General features: G+C 38.2%; 1 protein-coding gene across 5 annotated transcripts in view; it reads right to left on the bottom strand.

Annotated features, from left to right (window-relative positions):
• MYRIP (myosin VIIA and Rab interacting protein) overlaps positions 1–22,141 on the bottom strand; it is a 448,068-nt gene that overhangs the window by 36,816 nt on the left and 389,111 nt on the right. For all 5 annotated transcript variants that reach the window (XM_063602745.1, XM_063602744.1, XM_034956167.4 and 2 more), the window contains one exon: positions 13,413–13,652. In XM_063602745.1, the coding sequence (XP_063458815.1) occupies positions 13,413–13,652 (240 nt within the window). The remainder of the gene's footprint in view (positions 1–13,412; positions 13,653–22,141) is intronic.

Raw genomic sequence — 22,141 nt, 5'->3', positions numbered from 1 at the left:
ATATTGTCTCTTATCTATTGCTGGGCCTGCAAACCAGGAGGGTCCATTCATACCTTCATTGGGGTGAAAATTAAGAACCTGTCTTTTCTTACATCCCTATTCCCCTCCCAAAAGAACAAGCTAACAAGTGTCCAAACACTATTTATTAAAAAGCTGTCTTTTTTTGACCTAGTGTGGAAAGTGAGTGGGAATCGCGAGATTAATGGTGAGTTAAATTTAATATATTTTAGGCTGTTCTTCTGGACTATTCTGTTATTGGTAGCTCACAAATTTAATTACTGTACCTTTAAAACATATGAGTAATGTCTTAATAAATGGATCCTCTTCACACCTCTTTTATTTTTTCTAAACATTTCTAAACTATTTTTGACTATTTATTCTATCAGATGGTTTTGATTTTTAGACTCTTTTTGAAAAGTTAAAAGATGTCTGGTTCAGATTTTGATTTGCATTGCATTAAACCTCTAACCTAATTTTGGAAGAATTCATCTTTACACCATCTTTCTTCCAGTGAACTGCTAGATTTCTTGGAGATCTGCAGTTTTAACTTTTTAAGTTTTAACTTCACATTTTTTGCTCTTATTATGGATGGAGTTAGTTTCCATTCTATGCTCCATCCCCTCAATGGTTTGAAATTCATATGTAGATTTTAGTTCAGGGAAGATTAATGGCTAAGCTACAAACCTCTGAAACGGGAAGTTCCACCGTAAATCTCAGAACCACTTGAACCATACTGTGTAATTATGCCAAATGATGTAGATTTATGAATAGATCTGGTAGGAATATTTTCTTTGAATAAAACAGATTTTTTATTTTGCATTTAACTGTGTTCAAGATTGCTATATTCTTGTACAGGTTCTTTATACATCAGGTAAATGTTCATGATCTGACCTCATCTATGCTTTCAGTGCTGCCTGGGAATTCCAATATTTCTCCACATTATTTTCTTTGCATTTGATGCAGTAGCTATTTTAAACCCTCTCTACAATGTTGAACTTCCAATTCCACTATCCCCTCACTTTCAGAAGACACGTTTGCCTCAGAAAGACAGATGGGGAGGGGGTGGGGGGTAGGGGGACAGAGAGGTAATAAACATATGGAACATAAAATCTCCTCACCTTCCTGACATGAAATTTACCCACTTAATTGTGAGGTAGGAGGTGGGACTCAACTCTGGAGGCTGGGCTCAGACACTGGACTAAATTGAGGACTAGTTAAAACAGGGCCAGGATAGAAGCAGCTTTCCATAAGACACCCCACCAGTGTGCTATGTCAGTTTACCACTGCCACGGCAACACCCGGAGGTTACCACCCCTTTTCATAGCAACCTGACAAGTTGCCACCTTCATATAAATTTCTTCATAAACTGCCCCTTAACTTACATGTAATTAAAAGTATAATTACTATATATGTAAATATGACTGCAGAAGTGCCTCTGAGCTGCTGCTCTGGGCACACTGCCTATGGGGTAGGCTTGCTGTGCAAGGAGCAGTACCTCTGCTGCTGCTATACACTGCCGCTTCGATTATAGTTTCTGTTTAGCATCCTCCACTCACCCTTGAATTCTTTCCTGGGCAAAACCAAGAACCCTCTTGGGTTAAGCCCTAATTTTGGGGCTCACCTGCCCTGTATTACTTGTATCTGGACCAATCTATCTTTGCTGTTCCAATGCCTATGTCCCATCTGTTATCTGAACTCCATCTCCCCATATCTCCAAGAATCCCTTATTGTTGGGCATTCAGGTTGTCATTTCCCTACAATAAAAACACAATGCTTGATGAACTACATTGTAATATACCCCTGGGTGCTTCTCCAGGTTTTTCTTTGGATAAATAATTGAAAGTACAATTGCCAGATCAAAGGGTATGCACACTTTGATTCCTTTGGATTACCAAGTTATCAGACTCTAATATGTGCTCCCACTATTTTATGGTGGCAGGCTGCCTGTTTTCCTGAACCCTTACCAACGCTAAATGTCATTCTTTTTGTTTCTTGATACAGAGTCTCACTTTATCACCCAAGGTGGAGTGCAGTGGCACAATATCAGCTCACTGCAACCTCCATTTCCTGGGCTTAAGTGATCCTCCCACCTTAGCCTCCGGAGTAGCTGGGACCACAGGTGCTCACCACTATGGCTGGCTAATTTTTGTATTTTTTTGTAGAGAGGGGTCTTGCTACATCGCCCAAGCTGGTCTCAAACACCTGGACCCAAGTGATATGCTTGCCTTGGCCTCCTAAAGTGTTGGCATTACAAGAGTGAGCCAATTATCCTTCTTTTTAAGCATCCAATTTATTAGGCAAAAGTGGCATCTCATTAATTTAATTTGCATTTTTACTGATTGAGCAAATGATAAACTCTCCCTTGTTTATGGCCATTTTCTCTGTGCTTCAATAGTGCCAGGCACACTGACACACTCAATAAACATTTGTTGAATTAAAAAAAATGAATGTGCTAACCATATGGCAAGTTCTGGGCAAGGTGTTATATTAAATAAAAATTGTAATACAATTAAAGTTGAATATCTTTTCATATGCTTATTGGCCATTTACATTTTCTCTCTTTTTTTTTTTTTTTTGGTGACTTGTCTGCTTATGTACATTACCCTATATCTGTTGGAGTTTGATATGGTTTGGGTCTGTGTCCCTGCCCAAATCTCATGTCAAATTGTAATCCCCAATATTGGAGGTGGGACCTGGTGGAAAGTGATTGGATCGTGGGGGCAGATTTCCTCTTTGGTGCTGTTCTCATGATAGTGAGTGAGTTGTCTTGAGATCTGATTGTTTAAAAGTGTGTGGCACCTCCTCCCTCACTCTCTTCCTCCTGCTCCAGCCATGTAAGACGTGCCTGCTTCCCCTTTGCCTTCTGCTATGATTGTAAGTTTCCTGAGGCCTCTTCAGCCATGCTTCCTGTAGAGCCTGCAGAACTGTGAGCCAATTAAACCTCTTTTCTTTATAAATTACCCAGTCTAAGGTATTTCTTTATAGAAGTGTGAGAATTAACTAATACAGAGTTATAAAGATCTTAATTCTTCACCCATTATATATTTAAGCACTATGTCTTCTTAACTATTCTTTTAATTTTATGGTTTTGATTAACATAAGTTCTTAATATTTATGCAATCATATGGATTAAAGACTTACATGTTAGACCTAAAACCATAAAAACCCTAGAAGAAAACCTAGGCAATACCATTCAGGACATAGGCATGGGCAAGGACTTCATGTCTAAAACACCAAAAGCAATGGCAACAAAAGCCAAAATTGACAAATGGGATCTAATTAAACTAAAGAGCTTCTGCACAGCAAAAGAAACTACCATCAGAGTGAACAGGCAACCTACAAAATGGGAGAAAATTTTCGCAACCTACTCGTCTGACAAAGGGCTAATATCCAGAATCTACAATGAACTCAAACAAATTTACAAGAAAAAAAACAAACAACCCCATCAAAAAGTGGGCGAAGGATATGAACAGACACTTCTCAAAAGAAGACATTTATGCAGCCAAAAAACATATGAAAAAATGCTCATCATCACTGGCCATCAGAGAAATGCAAATCAAAACCACAATGAGATACCATCTCACACCAGTTAGAATGGCAATCATTAAAAAGTCAGGAAACAACAGGTGCTGGAGAGGATGTGGAGAAATAGGAACACTTTTACACTGTTGGTGGGACTGTAAACTAGTTCAACCATTGTGGAAGTCAGTGTGAGGATTCCTCAGAGATCTAGAACTAGAAATACCATTTGACCCAGCCATCCCATTACTGGGTATATACCCAAAGGATTATAAATCATGCTGCTATAAAGACACATGCACACGTATGTTTATTGCGGCACTATTCACAATAGCAAAGACTTGGAACCAAGCCAAATGTCCAAAAACGATAGACTGGATTAAGAAAATGTGGCACATATACACCATGGAATACTATGCAGCCATAAAAAATGATGAATTCATGTCCTTTGTAGTTTGACATCATTCTGAGCAAACTATCGCAAGGACAAAAAACCAAACACCGCATGTTCTCACTCACAGGTGGGAATTGAACAATGAGAACATATGGACACAGGAAGGGGAACATCACACTCTGGGGACTGTTGTGGGGTGGGGGATGGGGGAGGGATAGCATTAGGAGATATACCTAATGCTAAATGATGAGTTAATGGGTGCAGCACACCAACATGGCACATGTATACATATGTAACAAACCTGCACATTGTGCACATGTACCCTAAAACTTAAACTATGATAATAATAAAGTTTAAAAAAATAAAATAAAACAAACAAAAATATTTATGCAATCATATATTTCAGGCTTTTAAGGTTTCTGGCCTTTCTTGTCCTAATGTTATAAAATATTCATCTATAATTTATTCTAGTAATTGTGTAGCTTCTTTTACTTAACCTTTAAACTCCTGCCCATTGAGAATTTATTCTTGTATGTAGTATGATGTATGAATCTAATTTAGTTTTTTCTCAAATGATTAACCAGCATGTGCTACATAATTTGTTAATCTAATATTCCTTAAAGAATCTTTCTTTGATATTAAATGTACCATTGTCATGTCATATTAAATTTCAGTATTTTCTATTGTGTTTCATTAATCTGTTTGCTTATTCCAGTGTTAGCACCACTGCTATAATTACAGTTGGAGTTTTCTTGGCTATATTTTATGCACTTACTCTTCCAGATGAACTTTAGAATAACTTCATCAAGTTTGCAAAAAATCTCATTAAGATGATTGGAAATCTGTTAAATATATGTATTAATTTGGGGAAAACCAACTTCTATAAAAGTGTGAAGTTTTCCCATCTATACACAGAATATGTTTCCGCACTTATTCAGTCTTTATGTCTCCTAGCAAAACTAGTTAATTTTATTCAGATGAGTTTCATACATTTGTAGTTAAGTTATTCCAGGGCACTATGTATGTGTGTGTGTGTGTGTGTATATATATGTGTGTGTGTGTGTGTGTAAATGTGTATGTGTGTATGTATATTACATACAGTAAAATTTAGCCTTTAAAGGCATATAGTTCTATGAATTTTGACAAAAGCGTGCAGTTGTGTAGCTACCACCAAATCAAGATATAGAATATTTCCATCAGACCAAAAAATTCCCTTATGTCTCTTTATATCAACCTTCTCCTCAGCCCATTCTCTTGCAACCACTGATATGTGTTTTGTCCTTATAGTTTTGCCTTCTCCAGAATGTCATGTAAGTGGGAAGTATGTAACCTTTTGAGTCTTTTTTCCCGCAGCATAATGCTGTTAAGATTCATTGACATTGGTGCACTTATACTCGTTCACTAGCTGGTGAGCTGGTGGACAATTGTGTTGTTTCCAGTTTTTGGTGATCATGAATGTTTTGTGTGTGTGTCTGTGTGTGTGGACATAGGTCCTTATTAGAGAAATAAATACTTAGGAGTAGAATTGTTGGGTTATATGCCAAGTGTATGTTCAGTGCTGTGTGTACTTTTGCGGCTATTGCAAATATAATTTTTTCTTTATATTTTCTGAGTGATTATTGCTGTATATATGAAATTTTTGCTTATGTATTACTCTTTTGTGATAGGCCACCCTACCAAACTTATTTCTAATAATCTTTTCAGTTGATTTTATTATCTTAACTCAGGAATCTAAAGTCATCATAGTTTTGTTTTCTGCTATCTTATATTGGTAATTTTTATTTCCTATTGCACTGGAGAGAATGCCAGACCAATGTTGAATCATGAAAGTAGTAGAAGACATCTTTGTTTTCTTTCTGTCATTTAATAGTAATTTCTAAACTTGGGGTTTATGGATGGGCTTCATGCAATCTGTGACTTCCCAATTTGATGAAAATCAATTTCATTTTTTTATGCTTTATGGAGAGCGGGTTCACAATGTTCATCAAACTTGTAAAAAGGTCTGCAATCCCCAAAAGGCTACCAGTCACTGCTGTTGAGTTTTTATCTTCCTACTTTATCAGAAATGGTTATCAGCTGTTTGAAATTCATTCTTCATTCAGTATTTATGAGTATTTTATGAATTTCCTACCATGTCAAACATCAAGCTAAGAATTTAATAAAATAATCATGTTTTCTTCCTTTAGCCTGTAAATATAACAAAAATGTTAATAGATATCCTAAAATTAATATTATTACATTCTTAGACTACATCCTGTCTGGCTGTCATAAATTATTACTTTAATTCATAGTTAGAAACAATTTGCCAATATGTTGAGAATTTTTGAATGTCTATTCACTCATGAATTAATTTGTAAATTTTTGGTGGTGTGTGATTTTTTGTGTGTGAGATTCAGAACTGGGATGCTTTCCATTTTTTTAATTGCTCAAGAACAGTTTTATTAGTATGAAGGTAATTAGCACCACGAACGTTTGATGGATTTTATTGTCAAAGATACCTGAGACTAGCTTCTTTCTGAGAAATAATTCCTTGACTACTTTGCCAATTTCTTCTGTGGTCTGTTCAGGTTTTGTAAACCTTCTAGAGTCAGTTTTGCTCATTTACTTCTTTAACAACAATACATATTTGCTAAATAACTACAAATATTTGTCTGTAATTTAAAACAAATCTTAAAGCCACACATATTATTTTTTACACGTATGTGTATGCTATTTGATTAACAAAATACACATTTATGTAAAAGCATTTACAAATTCATCTCTTTGTCATGTGTTTCTTTGATCAGTAGTAAAATGTGATGTTCATGGTGTTTTTGATATTTAAAATGAGTTGTCATTAAGAAAAAAAATCCAGGGATTCTGGTGCTTTGAAGTGGATTTTCTTCATCATGTTACAGAACTATCTTTCTATTACACTGAGAGGGTTTTCCCCCCAATGGAATATGTGTTGAATGTTTCCAAAAGACATTTTGGCATCAGTTGAGATTATGATGTGCTTTTAAAAAATAGTACTTACTAAATGAGTATAACAGTGGGGTTTCCTGCTATTCACTTTATTTTGCATTCTTGGAACAAAATATATGAGTTATGGTATGTGAATCTCTTAATGTTGTGGAATTTAGTTTGCTAGTATTTTCTTTAGGATTTTGGCATTTCCGTTTATAGGAGAAACTGGTGTACATGTTTTTCCTTCTTTAGTTTTTATATTTTCTACCCAGAGATGTTTTCCAAGAGCACAATCTTGCTTATTCTGCAGAGCTTCAGAGTCACAGTATCTATGCTTCCTCATACCTCTCCCCAGAGTTTCTTACTTTTGGGCTTCTGTGGGGTGAGAGTTCTGAACCAGTGCCTTGCTTGCCAGGCCTTTCTACTTAAAACCTTTTGGAGTAACTCTGCCTTTCTTTCTTCAAACCATTTCTGTCCAGCATCTCATTCTACTGCTGTGGCTGGGGTGATATCCTTATCCTGGCCTTCCAGGTAATGCCTGCATTTTAGAGGCTTGAAGTATGTCTGCTTTGGAGTTCTGGGCAATCTTTCCCAGTCCATCTTTGCCTAAAGAGGAAGATATTCTGCTTCTCTCTTTTGAAGATCCAAAAGAGAACCTAGAACTCTATCTTCCTGGCCTGGCAGGCCCTTCCCTAGGACACAGTTGTGGGAATGAAGAGTGCAGATGAGCATGAATGAAATAAAACTTCCTCACCTGTTCAAGCACTGTGGCTAAGAGCTGTAGCTCTAAGTGGACAGCTAAAGCTTCTCTTTTTTCCTAGGGCAGCAGTTAAATAGACAGTTGGGAAAGAGGTGTTAATTCCTCAATAGGCATAAGGCCTATTGAAATCAGTGTAGTTTGGAAGTTATAAGTCAGTATCTAATACTATATTCACTCTAGCAGTAAGTGAAGATGAGGCACTCTTCTGAAATAAAATGCTCCCTGGGTTGTAGGGTGCTGTAGCCTCACATGAATGGTTAAGTCATTTTATGAACGTCAGACATATATAGACAACGATACTTGATTTTATGTTAACACCATGACATCAACAAATTTTTTTCACAAGCACATTAAACTTGAGAAACCAGCGTCTCTGGGTTTTCTCAGACAACAGTCAATAAATCTGCTTCCTTCACCATTCACCAGGATTGTGTTTCCATGTGGCTTGGCTCTAGTAATTGGGGGGCAGCCATCAGAAGATGCACAAATTATTCTCTTGTTTAGGGGAGAAAGACATTTATTAGTTTAGAGAAGTCTCAGTACTTTGATGAAAATTATTCTATGAAATGATAAATAAAATTCAATTTTTTCAAAATTGAAAAAAATGAAAATTACTCTATGAAACTCTAAATGTAGTTTCACTCTTTAAAGTGAAACTATGAGTCAGTTTGAATCCCCGCAGAGATGTCTGCTGGTTGTTGACTCCCTTGTGAAAATAAAGCACAATGGCTCAGCTACTTGTGATAATTAATAAACAAAGACTCTTAATAAAAATGCTTTAAGGACACTAGATGTACAAATTTGACTATAGTGCAAGATTTTCCTAATCTAGGCCTTTAATAAGTGCTCATGTTCCAAAAGATTGATACATAGGACATCTTTTTTCATCTACAGTATTGTAAATGATACTTATGTTAAGAAGCAAAAACCTATGTATTCTATCGCATATCTACAACTTTGGAATTTTGGAGCCAGAAGGGACCTTGGGGACTGCTGGTCCAGGCCTGGAAAAATTAGGGGGTTTGGGGAGACTTGGCCCCTGATGTAGTCTCCAAACTCAGGCCAGGAGTCCTTAGTCCTCTTTTGCATCCCCCTTTAGGAGGGCAGCAGCTGCGTCCCTAGAGGCAAAAAGAACCACTTTATTCAGGACTTTCTTCCAGAACCATTGGCATGGCTGTTCAGTGGTTGGGAGAAACGAGTGCTCATTCCCAGGCTTTGAAGACCATGTGGTTTGGAAGGCTGACCACTGAGGTCTGGTGGAACCAAGTTATTACTTAAAGAAGAAACATGACCTTTTGGGAATCCAGTTTCCAAGAAGTTTTGATCTGGCCCCAAGCTTGTTCTTCAGCTGGTTAAATTCAGGTTGCAGTGCCCATCCTTAAGTAATCACTGGGCCCCAGCATCCAGTCAAAGGAAGACATTTAATCCAACTGTAGGGATATGTTTGCATACAGCAAAGGTTTGAATCACATCAGGAAAAAGTATGTTTCTAAAATGGTTCTTCTGCTGCTGGACAGGATTCTGTAGCTCCAATTAGATGGGATGTTATAATGAGGACATTGAGCTGCCACTGATGTCACTGTGTCTATGGGCATATCCACATTCCTCTGCTTTGGCTCCCAAACAGCAGGGACAGTGATGGAGGCCCTGGCTGAGCTCCCCCTCTGTGTGAGGCAAGCCTCCTTTTGGTGAGATGAGGCCTATCAGTAGCCAATTTGGTGGTTAGACTTCCTCACTGCTTATTCACAATACCAAAGTAAGTATTTGCGATTTATGGATGACACTTTTCTTCTGTTTGTCTTAGTCTAGGCTCCCCCAGAAGATGACCCTGAGACAAAAATTGGGGTGCACATGGCTTATGTGGGAGGCAATCCCAGGAAACAGTGGCAGAGGAGTGGGGAAGTGGGACAGGAAAGGGAACAGAGTCTGTAGAGAAGACTGTCGTATCATGTAGTTTATCAAGTAGTTTATCACTGTGGGTGCCTCCAGCTGAGGCAGTCAGTGCATGGCTCAAGCCTCAGAGTCACCATCCCAACCGAAGCAAAGGAGCTGGGATATTTACACCCTTCCCATCAGTCACTAGTTAGTGCCTCACTCCTGCTCCTGGGAGTGGTATTTCTCTGGCACTTCCAGCTAGTCTTCTGTGTAGGAAGAGGAGCTCTTGCTACTCAGAGAAGGTCCTCAGGTAGTTGGACTTTGGGCTAGTGTGCACTACCATGGTTAAGAAACAAGGGTGGCACAGTGGCAGCTTCTGGAATAGTCACATTACCGTAGATCTACTCCCCAAAGTGTGTGTGTGTGTGTGTGTGTGTGTGTCTGTGTGTGTGTGTGTGTTGCTCAGACTAGTGTTGGGGTCATGGGGACATCACAGTTAACTCTGATCCTGAAGATGGTAACCTAGGGGTCTGATGTAGTGATTTCCACACTTACACTCTGCATAGCATCAAGGAGCACCAAATGTAGTTACAGACCCACAGCATGACACTGCAAGTGTTGATGGGGATCAGCACTAAGCTGTTCCTTCAGTACCAGCAGATGGATGTTATTTCATGACAGTGAAGCTTATTTTTCTAAAGCTACAACAATTAAGATTTGCTGGGCTCCTGCTATATGCTAAATCCTACACTACATAATTCATTCCTCACAACCCTATAAGGGGTTATGATTATCCCCATTTTACAAATGAGGCCAAGATGTGTTTATTCAATCAACAATGAAAACCTGGACTGGGTCCTAGGGATCAATTAAAAAGCAAGACAGACATGAGCCTGTTGACAGGCTGTGAGCAAGTGCAGGAACTGTAGGGCAGCCTGGCCACTGAGTGGAGAAAGAATTAGAAGGGCCAAGAAGGGCCTGCAGGGTCAGGAGACCAGTTAGGAGGTGAGGTAGAGTAAGCAGGCAAGAAATGAATTGTCAGGTTCTAAGTAGTAGCAGTGAGGTAAGCCATTAACCAATGCCACAGAGTTTGCAAACTGCATGGTTTTGTTTTTCTTTTTCCTTTTATTTATTTATTTATTTATTTATTTATTTATTTTTGAGACAGGGTCTCACTCTGTCATTGCCCAGGCTGGAGTGCTGTGGTGCAATCGTGGGTCACTGCAGCGTCAACCTCCTGGGTTCAAGTCATCTCAGCCTCTCGAGTAACTGGGACCACAGACATGAACCACCATGCTTGGCTAATTTTTTTGTTTTTATTTACTTATATATTTTTTGAGACAGGGTCTCACTCTGTCACCCAGGCTGGAGTCCAGTGATGAGCCTCAACCTCGTGGGCCCAAGTGATCCTCCCACCTCAGCCTCTTACATAGCTGAGACTACAGGTGCACGCCACCAAGCCTGGCTAATTTTTTAGTAGAGATGGGTTTTTGCCGTGTTGCCTAGGCTGGTCTGAAAATCCTAGGCTCAAGCGATCTGCCTGCCTTGGCCTCCCAAAGTGCTGGGATTATGGGCATGAGCCACTGCGCCTGGGCGATTATGCTTCAAACTCAGTCTAATCCTAAAATATATCTCAAAACTTTTCTGTTTTTAAATAATATTCAATACTTAACCCTATATTTCTGTTTTTCTTTAACTACAGTAGTACCTGACTGATGGGGAAACCATATATTATATAGTTATATATATATGTGGCTGAGCCCCTGAACCCTCCAACATATATATATATATATATTTTTTTTTTTTTTCTATATGGCGCTCTCTCTCTATATATATATGTATATATATACACACGTATATATATGTATATATATACACACGTATATATATGTATATATACACACACACACATATATATATATGGCTATATGGACTTTTACATGCAAAAGAATATGTTTGAATATTTAATTCATTGACTCATGGAAGACTAGGAAGGCAAGACTTGAACTTTGAAAAGCTGACACATTCGGGAATCTGAATAAAGCCAACTCTCTTAATTTCCTGCCTAATTAGGGCAGGGGCAGGATGGGGGCGCTTGTCCAAGTCCCCAGGAAGTCCCCCCAGTAGCTCCTCCTTTCTCTGCTGACACTCTGCCCAGGGGAGAATAGCGTACATTGGTGACTGTGCCTCCAGGAGGTTGCTCCTTGCAGAATGATGAAGGGTGAGGTTGCATGACTCACAGCCTGGCATGCCACTGGTACAGTGAGAGTTTTTAGAGCCTTGGGACCATAGGCAGCAAAGCCAGTGGGAGATAAAGCCATTGTAAGAAAGAATGTGATATTCTCCAGTTACCATCTGGCTCTAAGCTCCAGCATACAAATCTGACTGTAATGCAGCATCAGTTCAAGTAACAGAGAGGATCAGAGCCCTTACCATTTGCAATAGGTTGGAGTCCATATCCCAGTGAGGGGCTCCTCGTGGAGAACAAGCTCCACTCTCCAACTCACAGACAAGCCAGGGAAAGATTTATGGGTGAGACTTGATGGTTATGGAGGGTGGGATGGGAAAAGTGAAATACAGAGTCTGAGGTGTTGGAGGGTTCAGGGGCTCAGCCACGGGTAATGGTCTTCACTTCATCCTCCACAGGACCCCAGCTCGGCTGCTGGGCAGATGAAGGCAGCTCCTTTACTCATGGCATGTGCATTACCAGCAACTTCTTAGTTTACACAGTATATACTTGGGACACAGAAAACACCTGGGAGGTTTTTCTCTAACAGAATCATCACTCTGAAGATAAAATAGAATCTCTGGCTCATTGTAAAGGAAGGGGCCTGTGATTTAAGGCCAAGCAGGTTTGTGATGCAGCCTTAGCTCTGAAACTTACTAGATGTGAGCCTTGGGTAAGGACCTCAATGACCCAGGTTCAGTTTCCTCTTCTGCAAAAATGGGCTGCTTCTATTTCAAAGGGTTATTTAAGGACCTAATGAACATGTGTACAGGCACACGCACAGAGGAGACACAGAGGAGACACTCAACAAATGTTAGTGTGTTCCCTTCCATTGGAGGCTGGCAGGGATATTCTGACTCTAAAGTGGCAAGTCTAGCATAAATGTGCTTTGAGAAGCTGTAGAGGAAACCCCATTGCTGGAGGACAGCAGGCAGAGCACTGACTATGGGGAGGGAGTGTGGGATTCTTTTATGCCAGAGGTTGAGTTTATCTTCTGTGGTTTTCCAACTGTGTCCTTTGGAACTCAGGGGCCTACTGGGGGTAGGAAAAGGGAAGGAGGAGTGTGGGTCTGAAAATCAAGTGGTTAGGGCTTTGGGGACCCTGAGACAAGAATAATTTTTTTCTGTGTGAAACATTGGGATTCCATATAAAGATTGTTTGAAAAAGGATTCCGACGCTAAAACAAACAAACAAACCAAAATCTGAAAACTGCAGAGAGAAACAATCCAGAAGGCCACTTTGAACACAGAGGCTCCATAGCATGGAGCAGAGCTTCATCACTGATTAAAAGAGGGGTTGGCTAGATGACCTTAATCCATGGGCAAAATTCTTCATGTACCAGCAGATGGATGTATCTGCTCAGGGAGAGGGTGGAGCAGGAAATAATACTGATTTTTACCAGTGAGAGGGATAAGGGGCACTAAACCATAGACTCAAAGCCAAGGGGCTGTCTTGATGAAAGATAGTGGAAGGTAAGAGTTCTTGGGAAACTTCCATGATGCTGTTTTCCTGATTGTACCCCCCAGTGCAAGTTAAGAAGGGTTCTCTTAGGCTCTCCCAAATGCACAGGGATGGGCATTTTAGAGAGAGCTCTTTGGGGACCCAGCAGCTTTCTGCACCAATATAGGATCTTTCTCCAACACCCCATTGCAGAAGCTTGAGCTGTCTGCAGGTGGCTTCACAGCCCTTACCTTCTTCAGCTCTTCCTGGACACTCTGGCTGTTGTCTTCAGAGGACAGACTTTCCTTCTGGTTCTCAGATTCTGTCTTGGGCTCAGACTCCTGATCCTCCCCTGAAGAAGTCTCCTTTTCACTCATTTTCATTGCTAACTCGTACAGCCTGTTTCTCCGTTTCTCCTCTGTGGTGTCTGTGAGAGTCTGGGGGTCCCGAGCCTCATTGCTGATGTCTGTCTCTGATAAATCATCCGACACCTAAATGAAAGCCAGAATCATGAGATGAGGAGCCCTCTGCTACAGCCATGTTGCTTCTTGTTCCCAATAACCCCTGAGTAAAGGAACATAGGAACATATAGTCTAGGAAAGTAACAGCTTTCTTACCTGGTCTGCTTTCTCTTCAGATGGACTTTTAGTTTTACCTTTACTTTCTCAAATGCATGAATTTGAGAAGGTAAGCCTCTTTACTCAAAAAAGTGTTTGAATTCTTTTTTTTTTTCATTCACAGACTACTCTCTGAGCTCCTACCATGGGCAGCACTGTGCTGGTGCAAAGGATGCTTGGAGAACCTGACCAGCCCTTGCCTGGGCCAGCCCTGTAATGAATGAGACACACTAAAACTTTCCATATTCACTTTTAAAAATTGATACCTAATAATTGTACATATTTATAGGATACATGTGATATCTGATACATGCCTACATTGTGTAATGATCAAATCAGGATAATTAAGATATCCATCACCTCAAACATTTATCATTTCTTTGTGTTGAGAACATTCCAAATATACAATAAATTATTATTTTTAGAGACAGGGTCTCATTGTGTTGCCCAGGCTGGAGTGCAGTAGCTATTCACAGACATAATCCCATCACTGATTAGCATGGGAGCTTGGAGCTGCTTTGTTTCCAATCTGGGCTAGTTCACCCCTCCTCAGGCAATCTGGTGGTCTCCCGCTCCCGGGAGGTCACCATATTGACGCCAAACTTAGTGCAGACACCCAACCAGCACAGCACATTACAGCCCAGAGCTCCTAGGCTCAAGCGATTCTCTTTGCCTTAGTCTTCCAAGTAGCTGGGACTACAGACACATGCCACCATGCGCAGCCCAAATAAACAATAAATTATGTTAACTACAGTTCTCCTACTGTGCTATCTAACATAAGAACTCATTCCTTCTATCTGACTGTATTTTTGTAACCAGTAACCAATAGGGTGGGAATGGAGAGGAAGAGGCATTGGCTAATGAGTACTAACTTTTCATGGTGGTTCAATGCAGAGAAGATGATGTTTGTGGCTGGGATGTGGGGAAGGGAAGGGATTCTCACAGCCCATAAATAAGCACTTGATGGGAGGGGTTGAGGATTAGGGAAAGCTTCCCTGCAGAAGGGACTCTGAGTTGAGATTCAAAGTTAACAGTCAACCAGCTAAAAGGAAGAGAGGGAAGAACAATATTCTAGGCAAAGGGCCAAGATTTTGAGATGGTACAAGGACCTTGCACATACGTAAGGAATATTGTTTGACATTCCCTTAATAATTATATCTCCTGCTCCAACTCTCCACTTGCTGAATATCTCCTAAACTCCTTCTGTGAGTAAACCCTTTACCAGGCTTGGGGAACTCCAGGAAGACATAGAGAGTGTGACTCTTACTCTATTCTTGGCCTTCAGTTAGACAGATGTGTGTTGAAGTGTTCATATGTACATAATATGGCATACCATCGGGGTCACTGGACCCAATTTTACTTTTTGAGTTTCCTCTTGGAGTTGTTTTATGTATTTGTACGGTTTGATATTTTATAACTTTTATTCTCTTAGAGGGATTCTGAAGAACAAGAAGAGAATTTACTTATTTTTTAAATAAAATATAACTCATTACAATTACCATATGGGTTCACTTGACCTTTTTATAAATCTAAGATACATAATGGGATCTTTGTGATCTTATTTTTCCCATCTTTTGAAACATTTTGCTATTTCATCATCCAGGGAATTATTTTTCATCATTACTCACCAATTATTCCCAATTATGCTAAAGAAAGATGAAAAAATAAATAGAATAATGAAATTGCCTAGAAGGATGATTCAATAGTGACATAAATCATCACTATTTTGAATCTGCTTTTAGCTTTCACTACATACAATTGAAAATTCTAAAAACTGACAGAGAACAACATTTCACAATCATTAGATGACTCAAAAGATGAATTCAAAGAGGACAGCAGGTCTCTAGATTCTAACAATAATGGTGAAATTGGTTATATTATTGAAATCTCAGACTAAGAGTCTTCAGATGACAGTGTCCTAGGTGAATTTTCTCAAGCTCAAGAATTGATGAGTAAATATTATCAACAATATTAATAAGGATGAAAAAGAAGCATGGTCTTTTCATCCAGTTACTCATTCAGCAGGAAGGACTTCATCACACAACATTTTGCAACAATAATCTGGATATCTTGCTTTTTTAAAAAGATATGTGACATGTTCTTTCATACTTTGTTTGTGTATCAGTTTTACTTGAGACAGTTTGTAATTGGATAAATTCTAAAGGGAGACGTCTATCCAAAGGTGATTGGAAGAAAACAGATGACATAGAAATGAAAAATATCACTGAATAATTAAGAGAAAAACATCTATTGGAAGTGACTATTTTTTTTTTTCTGGTCTTGAGTGAAAATCAGTGATGAGGGACTCATGTGAAGTAACCTGTGCTCCTAGCATGTTTGAGAAAGGGGAATTCCTTTGCCTGGGATGTGCAGGTGGTCCACAGGAAGAATGACCTCTGAGCAGGTTCTCAAAATATGAGGGACATTTTAATATGTCGTCATGGGACAGGCATTCTTGTTGTAGAAGCAGTAAGACCAATAGGACCCAGGGTGCATGAAGCTGCTTGCATAGTTTGAGGGATAAGGTTCAGAAGTGGAGAGAGTGGGGAGCCAGGTGGTATGGAAAAATCAGGCCTGGGTCAGTCTGCAGAGGGTTAAACACCAGTCTAAGGAATAGGGCTTTAACTATCAAATAGATTTTCTGCTACTGTTGTAGTATGCACTAAATTATGCAGGAAGTCAGCAACTAGTTACAAACTCAGCCATGGTGACCTTCTCTTATCATCTCTACACATGGAACTGTCAATTTATCTTAACTCTAGTTTACTTTTATTAATATTAAGCTTTGGCTCAATTATTGCTTGAATATACAGACAATGAAAGACTAATTTACAAGGCTAAAATAGTTAACCCAAAAGATGAAACCTGCTTAACATGATTTGTCCACGTTTCATGTCTATTTATCACATGAGAAATTATGAAGAATTACTGTGATTCAGTCTACATCCAGCAAACACATGTTGAGCACCTACTATGTGCTGAGCACTGTGCTTTACTGGGGCTCAAAGGTGAGAGTGACACTGTTCCTGCCCTACTGGAGTTGACGGTGTGGTGGAGAGAGGAACATTGAACCAGACAATTGTAACACACTGGGGAACAGAATAACCACATGTAAGGTTTTGATGAGACTCAGAGGAAGGGCCCTCATCTGGTTGGTTGAGGTGGATATTGTCAGGAAGGGGAATTAGAATAGATAACTGAGCAAATCTTAAAGAATGGAATCCTAAAGATTATCAAGACATACAAGTTTTGTTGGAGCAGCAAGAATCATAATGCTAAGTGATGGTTCTTGAGTTCACAGAAAGACAAATCGTATGCACACAGATCTGATGCCCAGATGATACCATGAGCATAACTGGAAGCACCATTATTAAAAGCCACAAGAACTTCAAAAATAACAGTATTATTTGGCCATATAATATTCATCAAGTAGATTAACAAATATTTACATCTCCAGAGAAAAATAGGTATTTTTAGCCTGCAAAGGGTTAAGCAATCCCTGCCCTATGTTATCAACTCACACATATTTCCCCCCATGAGCTGATTTTAATTTTCATGATAGCTGAGACAATAAATGCTAAGTTGGGATCTTGGCTGATATGGAGTCCATGGATGGGCCTCTGTGGACCCCTGATATTGTTCACAAACTTTGGTATGCATGCACACTTTTCTAGGATGAGCATTATTAGTTTTCATTAGATTTTCACAGGGGTCCATGCCTCCAAACGGCTAAGAAATACTGATAAGAATAAGTCTACTTCCTAGTAAGACAACAATAGAGGGGTACGTGTTGACTGAACAGGAAATGGGAAGCTTACAGTTGAATTCAGAGAAAGGAGCAGTAAGGAGGTTTGTGTTTAAAGCCAGTTGGGAACCAGAATTTAGAGAAAATAAGGGTGCTGCTGAGTCTTCAGCCAAAAAAAAAATGCTCTTCTACTTCAAAGGGACCCTGATTATCACAACAACTTCACTGAAACACCAAACATACTCACTGTGTTGGACAGTGAGGGACATAAGCAGATCACAGAGAAGATTATGAACTCAGTGGAGAATCCTGAGGAGCTTTTGCAGGGAGGGTGGGAGGTGGTGGGAAAGAATGAAATTCCTTATGGGCAAACTGGATAACTATGAGCAATGTCTGTATCTGGGTACAAAACATTTTAAGTAATCTGAAAATCAGAGTTGCTTGCCCACTGGTGTGGTGTCTCAAACTCCCCACCTTATAAATCGATATTTGTACGTGTAATGGGACCATTATTTTGAAAACAAGAAAGCAGTGCTTTTCATTTCCCATTAAAACTGCATTCCCTTGTGTCTTCATTTTCTTAGGCTAAACCATAAGCATTTTACGCCAGGGAAGGTGAATGTAGATCCAGAACCAAAAGATCATTGATCAGTTCACTCCATTAGCTCTTTAGGGTAACAAAAGGCTCAAAAGACAGATTTTGTGAACATGGACAGAGGGTTTCTAGAGATGAATCTGTTCAAAAGACAAATTTCACTTCTCCTTCTATTGAAATCCAGAGAGAAGCCGCCTTGCAGGATGCCTATGACCTCTGACCCCCCACCTCATGATGATATGGGGCAGCAGAATCAGAGTGCAATCACCCCTGATGAGAGGCTTCCAAGGGAGGCTGAAGGGGGGCTCCAGGGTCCTTCCTGGCACCTGTGTGGCATAGACGGCACCCAGAAGCAGGGTCACAGAAGATTGCTGGTGACATTGTAATAAAGTAGCTGTCCTGGGATTGGACAGCCAGGGCCAGGTAGCTGACATGTGTGAGAGCCACTCTGGTGCCCGTGGAAGGGGTGCTGGCTTCTATTGGAGCAGGACAGGGAACAGACCAAGGTTCCCAAGTCTTAGACATTGGCAGCAGATGCCAGTGAGGCAGAGAAATGACCTGACGAGCAGGGTCCCTATCACTGCAGAGTCCTGCAAGGACCCAGAGGACACCATCTAGCTCTAAGATGCCCTGCAGCCATGAGGACCCTACAAGCTCCCCAATATGCTCTCCAAGACAGCGAAGGCAGAGAAAGTGGAGGGTTTGGAGGACTGATTATTTACCTAGGAAAGGCGGGTTTAAATGGAAAGAAAAAGGAAAATAATTTAAATCACAACAGGCCAAGTTTTCTTTGAATCAGTTGATTTACATTCCTAGCTACTCAGAATGGGGAGGCTAATGGAGAAGTTTAAGGCAGTTACTAAGGAACAAAAAGTTGCCTCTTCCTTGCACACTTAAATGTAGTGTGTGGCCAGGCGTGGTGGTTCATGCCTGTAATCCCAGCACTTTGGGAGGCTGAGGCGGGTGGATCATTTGAGGTCAGGAGTTTGAGGCCAGCCTGGCCAAAATGGCAAAACCCTGTCTCTACTAAAAATACAAAAATTAGCTGGATGTGCTCACTTGAACCCAGGAGATGGAGGTTGAAGTGAGCTGAGCTCGTACCACTGCACTCCAGCCTGGATGACAGAGTGAGACTCTGTCTCAAAAAAAAAAAATATATATATATATTTATATATAATATATAAATATATAATATTTATAAATATATAATATTTATATATTATATAATATATTTATATAATATTTATATAATATATATTATATAATTATTTATATATTATATAAATATTTATATAATATTTATATAATATGTATTATATAATTATTTATATAATATATAAATAATTATATAATATTTATATAATATAAATATTATATAATTATTTATATATTATATAATAATTATATAATTATTATATAATATATATTATATAAATATTATATAATATTTATATAATATATATTATATAAATAATTATATAATATATATATAATATATATTATATAATTATTTATATGATATATAAAGAATTATATAATATTTTATATTATATTATATATAAAATATTATATATTTATATATTATATAATATATATAATTTATATAATAATTTTATAAATTATATAATTTATATATTATATATAATATATTTATATTAAATATTATATATTTATATATTATATAATATATAATTATATTATATATATATAATTATATATATATAATTATATATATAATTATATAATATATAAATATATTATATTTAATATAAATATATTATATATAATATATAAATATATTATATTTATATAATATATAAATATATTATATTTAATATAAATATATTATATATAATATATACATTATATAATTTATAAAATTATTATATAAATTATATATTTTATAAAATCATAAAATATAAAAATATATAAAATATAAATATTTATATATAAATATATAAAATATAAATATTTATATATAAATATATAAAATATATAAATATATAATATATCAATATATATAAATATATAATATATAAATATTTATAAATATATAATATATAAATATTTATATATAAATATATAATATATAAATATTTATAAATATATAATATATCAATATTTATATATAAATATATAATATATCAATATTTATAAATATATAATATATAAATATATACTATATAAATATATAAAAATATATATATAAAATATAAATATAAATATATAAAACTATATAAAATATAAAAATATAAAAATATAAAAATATAAAAATATATATATATTTATATGGAACTTGGAGACCCTGGCTAAACAGAAATGCGTATCTTTAAACACTTAACGATAGAATACTCCTAAGATAAGCCAATATAGTTTCTTAAACAAGAGACTTCTAATATGTTTTCAGTGGTGTGCAAGTTCTTTACAATAACCTTACATTTTGGTTTTCATCTCATTGATCACCTAAAAAAGAGGTATGTTCTGGATTAGCTGGGCCTCAGCCCCACAGCTGGGTGCTGCCATGTGTGTAAGCTCTCCATTCTTATATCTGCGTTTATATTTAGGGTGGTGCCAACATTTTCCTTAAATTGACAGTATTTAAAGTTTAATGCATATTTTCTCAAACTGGAGGTCTTCTAAAAATTCTTGAGGAATTTATTGAATTCTTCAGCTTAAGAAACACAAGGATAGAAATAAATGGAGAAGAGCCAGGCGCAGTGACTCACACCTGTAATCCCAGCACTTTGGGAGGCTGAGGTGGGCAGATTATGAGGTCAAGAGATCGAGACCATCCTGGCCAGCATGGTGAAACCCTGTCTTTACTAAAAATATAAAAAAATTAGCTGGGTGTGGTTGTATGCACCTGTAATCCCAGCTACTCTGGAGGCTGAGGCAGGAGAATCGCTTGAACCTGGGAGGTGGAGATTGCAGTGAGCCGACATTGCACCACTGCACTCCAGCCTGGCGACAGAGCAAAACTCAGTCTCAAATAAATAAATAAATAAATAAATAAATAAATAAATAAATAAATAAATGAATGGAGGTGAGGTGATGGGGATATGAGTGGTGGGGGAAGAAGGTACGAGACATTTCTCACTGCTGAGCACACTGTTTGGGTGCACACTCTACAGGGCACTGTGCACGGGATGTCGCACTCAAACATCCCAGCAGTTCTGGAACTCTGTATTGATGAGGACAAAGGCTGAGTGCACTGTCCAAGGTCACACTAGTGGATGGTTGAGCTGAAGGTGACCTGACCCTGAAGGCCAAGCTCTTCTCTTACACCAAAACAAGACTGGATGCTCCAAATTAAACCGTGCTCACTAAAAGGAAAACAGCAGAGCCACAAAGCAGGGGGAGAACCCAAGAGGCAAGGGGTTTAACCTCTTTTTTCACAAAAGGGCTTAAAGGAGTGAGAAGATAATTTTTCTAGAATTCTTTCTGGAGATGAATACCCTGAGATTTCCTTAGAACACTGTGTTTACCTCAGTAACCCCAGTGATCTGTGCACACTGAAATCCAGCCTACCGTAATTAAAAACATTTTTTTCTCCTATTTAGCCTCATCATCTTCCTTATAAAAGCAACCCCAGTCTGAGAAAAAGTTTTTCATAGAGGCTATCTTTCACCTGCCAGGTTGTTTCAGGAGGCAAAGGGCAGGCTAGGCTCTGGGCTTTCTCCACCTTTTAAAAAAGAGTCCAGATAAAGGATAACTTTCAACAGTCACATGTTAACATTTGTTTAATATATCCTTATGTCCTGGTGGCTCTCCTCATTCCTGTTGATGAAAGATACTGAACCTGACCTAAAAAACAGTTTCTGCAGCTTGCTTTTAGATTTTATTTTAGTAGACTTCAGAGAAAAGCTCCAGCTTATAGGTTAAACGACTCTAGGGCACTCAGTGTGGCAAATGTACATAGTTTTCCTTGCCAGTCCTTTGGCACAGCTGTTCAGAGGGTGGAGACAAGTAGATGAGCCGTGGGGCTGCTGGACTCTGCTGCTGATCTGTCTCTCCCAGAGGACT

The sequence above is a fragment of the Pan paniscus genome, chromosome 2 (assembly GCF_029289425.2).
Source record: "Pan paniscus chromosome 2, NHGRI_mPanPan1-v2.0_pri, whole genome shotgun sequence".
NCBI lineage: Eukaryota > Metazoa > Chordata > Mammalia > Primates > Hominidae > Pan > Pan paniscus.
Note: the sequence above shows the minus strand (reverse complement) of the source record. Positions and strands in the feature narration are given on the sequence as shown.